The sequence below is a fragment of the Verticillium dahliae genome, genomic scaffold (genome assembly GCF_000150675.1).
Source record: "Verticillium dahliae VdLs.17 supercont1.27 genomic scaffold, whole genome shotgun sequence".
Classification (NCBI taxonomy): Eukaryota; Fungi; Ascomycota; class Sordariomycetes; order Glomerellales; family Plectosphaerellaceae; genus Verticillium; species Verticillium dahliae.
The window spans coordinates 398000-402918 of NW_009276928.1; the positions used below are offsets into that span (position 1 = coordinate 398000).

The following is a 4919-nucleotide window of genomic DNA, read 5'->3' on the forward strand; positions in this document are numbered from 1 at the left end:
CGTTGGAGCCTTGAAGGATTTAAAGGAAAAAAAATTTTGGGGACCACCCCCCCCTCTCACAATCGCAATTAGAATGGCAACCTACCAGAGCGGGAATAAAAACGGGGGAATTTTTTTTCCTCCCCCAACAACAAAAAAACGGGCGCCCTCACAGCACACTGCTCGTCAACAAGGCGGGCCTCGACCGCGCCAAGGCGCTCCTGACCGACTACAAGGAGGGCAAGATCCAGCACATGACGCCCGAGCTGTGGCAGGCCAAGAAGATTGTCGACTCGACGCTGCACCCGGGTACGAGGGACCGCCGCCCCGCGCTGCGAGACCATGGTCGCTGACACGGAGACACTCTCTAGACACGGGCGAGGCCGTCTTCCTGCCCTTTCGCATGTCATCTTTCGTCCTCTCCAACCTGATCGTCACGGCGGGCATGCTCCAGCCCGGTCTCGGTGTAAGCAGAGCATACTATCCCGTCATCACGTCAAAACGTAGCTGACTTCTTCTCCCCCCCCAAGAACGGCGGCACCATCGCCTGGCAGGTCGTCAACCAGTCGCTGAACGTGGCCATCAACTCGGCCAACGCCAACAAGTCGTCGCCGCTGTCGTGGACCAAGATGGGCCAGTCGTACCTCGCCGCCGTGTCCGTGTCGTGCGGCGTGGCCGTGGGCCTGAACAACCTGGTGCCGCGGCTGCGCAACCTGACGCCGGCGACGCGCACGACGCTGACGCGCCTCGTGCCGTTCGCCGCCGTCGCCACGGCCGGCGCCCTCAACGTGCTGCTGATGCGCGGCGAGGAGATGCGCAGGGGCATCGACGTCTACCCGCTGCTGTCGGCGGCCCAGCGCGACGCCCTGCGCCGCGACGGCCGCCAGGAGGAGAGCCTCGGCCGCAGCAGGGCCGCCGCGCGCATCGCCGTCGGCGAGACGGCCGTCAGCCGCGTCGTCAACTCGACCCCCATCATGGTCCTGCCGCCGCTGCTCCTCGTCCGCCTGCAGCGCACCCGCTGGCTGCAGCAGCGCCCGCGCATGACCGTGCCGCTGAACCTCGCCCTCATCCTCGGCACGAGCTTCGCCGTGCTGCCGCTCGCGCTGGCCGTCTTCCCGCAGATGGAAAAGGTCTCCGACGACAGCCTCGAGCCCGAGTTCCACGGACGCGGCGGCGTCGACGGCATGGTGACGTTCAACAGGGGCATCTAGGGTGGGCTCGTCAATAGAGCACACAAAAGGGGTGCATGCTCGAGGCGTTTGGTGTTGTCGTAGACGTGGACTGTCAGTGAGCGAGCTCAGACACTGGGGTTTTGACCTTGTTTCACGCGCATTTTCTGACCGAACCGGGATAAAGGACGCTTTCTCTGACCGAACCGGGATAATAGAGGACGCTTTTTTGTGACAAGAACCGGGACGAAGGACGCCTTTTTCACTGGCAAGTACCGGGATGATAGAGGAAACAAATGCAGCGGGCCTCGTTGGCCTCCTTTCCCTTGCTGTGAAGGCCCGCTGATTGAGTGCCGTGGTCTGCTCCACAGCCTCGCGCAATTCAATGCCTGGCAAATCACTGGTCCTGGAGGCTGCATCCTGCAACATGCGACCTCGCATCCGGGCGAAGCAAGGCTGACAAGTTTTGTGCTTGCCACTGGGCCGAGCGCACCTATGCGGGGTTGAACTGCGCCGACGCTCCTCATCATTGTTAGGCCCAGGCACCGCTGCTTTCGTGCCCAACGACGCAGCCGGCCAGTGAATCCTCGCCTTGACGGTGCTTGGGTGTTCGCATTTTTGTACCGCTGGTCAATTAAGACTGGAATGGTGACGAAAAATGCATCGTGGTCTATGAGTCTTCCGCGACGCACTTTATCAGGCCCCGGGATGCTGGTCCTTTCGTCGCACCTGTTCAAATTCTTATTGAAGGGGCCCGAGTTTGAACCTACAGAGATGGTGCGAGCAAGCGCGTTCTAGGTCTGTACCTGTGCTTGTTCAGCCCACTTCCTCGACACAGTACGGTCGACTCGTCCCAGCAGCGTCGAGGGACAGTCGTGGCTGACGCAGCGGGCCGTCTCGTGTTGAGATCTCGTCCCACAGGCTTTCGTGATTCACGTTGAGTGCGCTGGACCCCGCTGGGCGTGCGTGACGAGGGCGAAGGGGAGCGGGGGCTTGCCACCCCAGCTACTATGTAGGTAGGTAGGATTAAGAAGGGGGTAAGGGGGGGCATCTCGGGCCTGAACAGTAAAGTCTCGACGACACATTGAATGCACCGACGCGACACTCAGTGAAGACCAGGACCAGGCTGGTGGGCCACATGTCATCATGGCCCGGCAGAAAGGGCCAGCGGGCGATTCTTGCAGTGGACGTCCGGGTGCAAGGTGGAAATGATCAGCCGCCTGTATCTCCAGGGTGAAACACGACTGCGAAAGTGACAAGCAGGCAGGGCAGGGCAAGCCGGTTCTCTGGGCAAAAGTCGAATGTCCAAAGACGAAAGGCGAAAGCGAACGACTTGCCTCGAAAGTCACCGTTTGGCCACCCCATTGCACATGTCTCTTCTCAAGTGTGCTGGTGACAGAAACGTGTCCGCAGACGTCTTGATTTGGTGACGGGCCGACCAAGTGATGGAAGCGGCCTGGTGCCATTGGATCACCAACTCGCGCGTCAGTGCTTTGCACTTGGTTGCTGCGGAATTCACAGTCCCACCCGGCGCTCGATTCGCTACATGTAGCCCTTGGTGTACTGTACTTGTTATCCTGCACAGTCGGGCGGTGCGGTCGGAAGCATCGCCAGCGTGCTGAACCTGAACCTGTTCTTCGCCGTCGAACTCGTTCCATCACCCTCATGGCACGTATCGCCCTTGTCCCTGAGCCATCTTCGTCAGCGTTAGCCTGATCACCACGGGCCCTTCCCCAAACCAGAACCAGAACAATCAATCGCCCGCTCGTCAGTCACCCCGAGACCTGGACACTCGCCCAGACCAGCCCTGCAGCGCCCCAATGACTGGCGTTCCCTGGGCACCAATAACGCCATGCAGGCAAGCAGGCACTCTAGAGCAAGGCCCACAGCGCCCTCTGAACCGAAGGCCGGGGTGGATCGACCCGAATGCTGGAGAGAGGGGTCTTGGGGTCCCATTGATACCGTCGCAGTGACTTCATCGTCTGACTCGGGAGCGGCAAGCGGCGACCGTGTGAGCCCGTGAGCATGGCCGTTTGAGACGCCAGGGATGGGATTGTCTGGGATACTCTGCGCAGCGCGAGTGAGCGGCTGGAGAATGAGAATCATCTCTCTCCGCCGTCGGCGCAGGGCAGACGGGCCTCTCCACGTCGTTGATCAAAGGTGCTTGACGTGCCCTGCAGCATTCGCGGGTCATATTGAAAGCCCGCGCGAGGCACGCCATGCCTCCGTCCCTCCCATCGCCATCGCATGACAACCTGCATGGCGCCATTCTAGGGTGTGGTCGAACAGCGGCGGCGTGCGTCTGGCGGGAAACAGGACAAGGGGGGGGGGCTAGTTTAGCCGCTGGGCGCCGTGCTGAGTGATCTGTTTCTTCGCCAGCCACTGAAGGCCGTCTTGGATACTGATGACGAGCCGCCTCGATCGTCGTGGCAAACGTATTGCTGCCTCTGCCGTCGAAGTCTTGAGAGGCAGATTTAAACAATCGTCGTGTGGGAGAGCAGGGTCTCCAGTTGTTGTACTGTACAGCATGGCCATGCACTAAACATTCCCAACAAAGTCAGCAGCGACGGTCCCAATCCAAACGGGCTGAGAGAGTCCCGAGGAGCCAAAAGAGGGCCTCGCCACACACACACACACACACACACAGCCCACGGAAAGGAGGGGCGGGCGATCACGTGCAGTAGCCATGGTTGTATCCCCGGTGTACTGTAGAACAAAGCGGATGAACTTCTTCAGGTCGACGGCCTCGTGGTTTCTGTCTAGCCAGACCAGCCTGGTATTTTGAGGGGCTGTCTCAATCCATCAGAAGTATCAAGGACGAGAGGAGCAACCTTCTGGCCATTGGCGAATTGTCGGGTTCAGGACCAGAAGAAGCTCGCAGACACGGGGAAAAAAGGGCGCGGCAACATGAATCGATGCAAGAAGCAAAGTTCAGGAGCGAGCGCGCCCAGCTGGAGGTGCGACGTCTCGACGTGACACACACTGTGTCTTGCGGTTCGAGGCATTGGCATTTGTGGTCGGTGTTCCTCGCCTTTGTGGAAAATGGAGCGCAGTCCACGCCTGCGATGATGCCTCAATTCGACGCAGCAGCTGACAAGGACCGTCAGCAGGATGGCGTCTGTCTGTCGTCTGTCTGTCGTCTGTCTGTCTTGGACGTAAAAAGGCCACATGGTGATACCAGCCAAAGCCAAGGGTACTCTGACTCGCATCGACGTGCTGTACTGTGCAGACGGCACGCGGTTGGAGGAGTGACGACGAGGACGATAGGCGAATGGTTGTGTGTGCGTGTTGGCAGGAAGGCAGGCAAAAGGGAGTAGAGCATCGGATGGGGAAAAGGCGGGCGGGCAGCGATAGCGCGTCGATGGATGAGGCAGTCGGCCCACTAGCGCCCGTCGGCCAGGCTCGAATGACACTGTGACGGCGCCCGCTCAATGCTGATTCTATGATGTTGTGTCACTCTGTCCACTGTAGGCCTCTCGGTGGGAGGAGGTGTCACAGTGCAGCTCGCAGGCCTTCCGTGGAGCTGTGGCGACCTCCACTCCACTGGTCCCGTTGCCGGGTGCCATTGGCCCCCTGCGCAACGGTCTTGACTTGGTCTTGACTTGGTCTTGACTTGGTCTTTTCCTCTGTCCGTTCCCTCCGTTACGCCAGGGTCGAGGTGAATGAAGGAAGGCTTGGGTAGTTCGTGACACGTCAACGGCGACAAGAGAGAAGGAGGGAAATAAACACATTTGCGGAATTGTAACAAAGAAAGGTGTAATGGAATGAGGT

General features: G+C 59.8%; 1 protein-coding gene across 1 annotated transcript in view; it reads left to right on the plus strand.

Annotated features, from left to right (window-relative positions):
• Positions 1 to 1190, plus strand: part of VDAG_09829 (sideroflexin-5) — a gene marked incomplete at both ends in the record, with an annotated part of 1347 nt that extends 157 nt beyond the window's left edge. The window contains 3 exons of the mRNA XM_009654688.1: positions 155 to 288; positions 351 to 445; positions 510 to 1190. Coding sequence (XP_009652983.1) covers positions 155 to 288; positions 351 to 445; positions 510 to 1190 — 910 coding nt within the window. The remainder of the gene's footprint in view (positions 1 to 154; positions 289 to 350; positions 446 to 509) is intronic.
• Positions 1191 to 4919: the final 3729 nt, after the last annotated feature.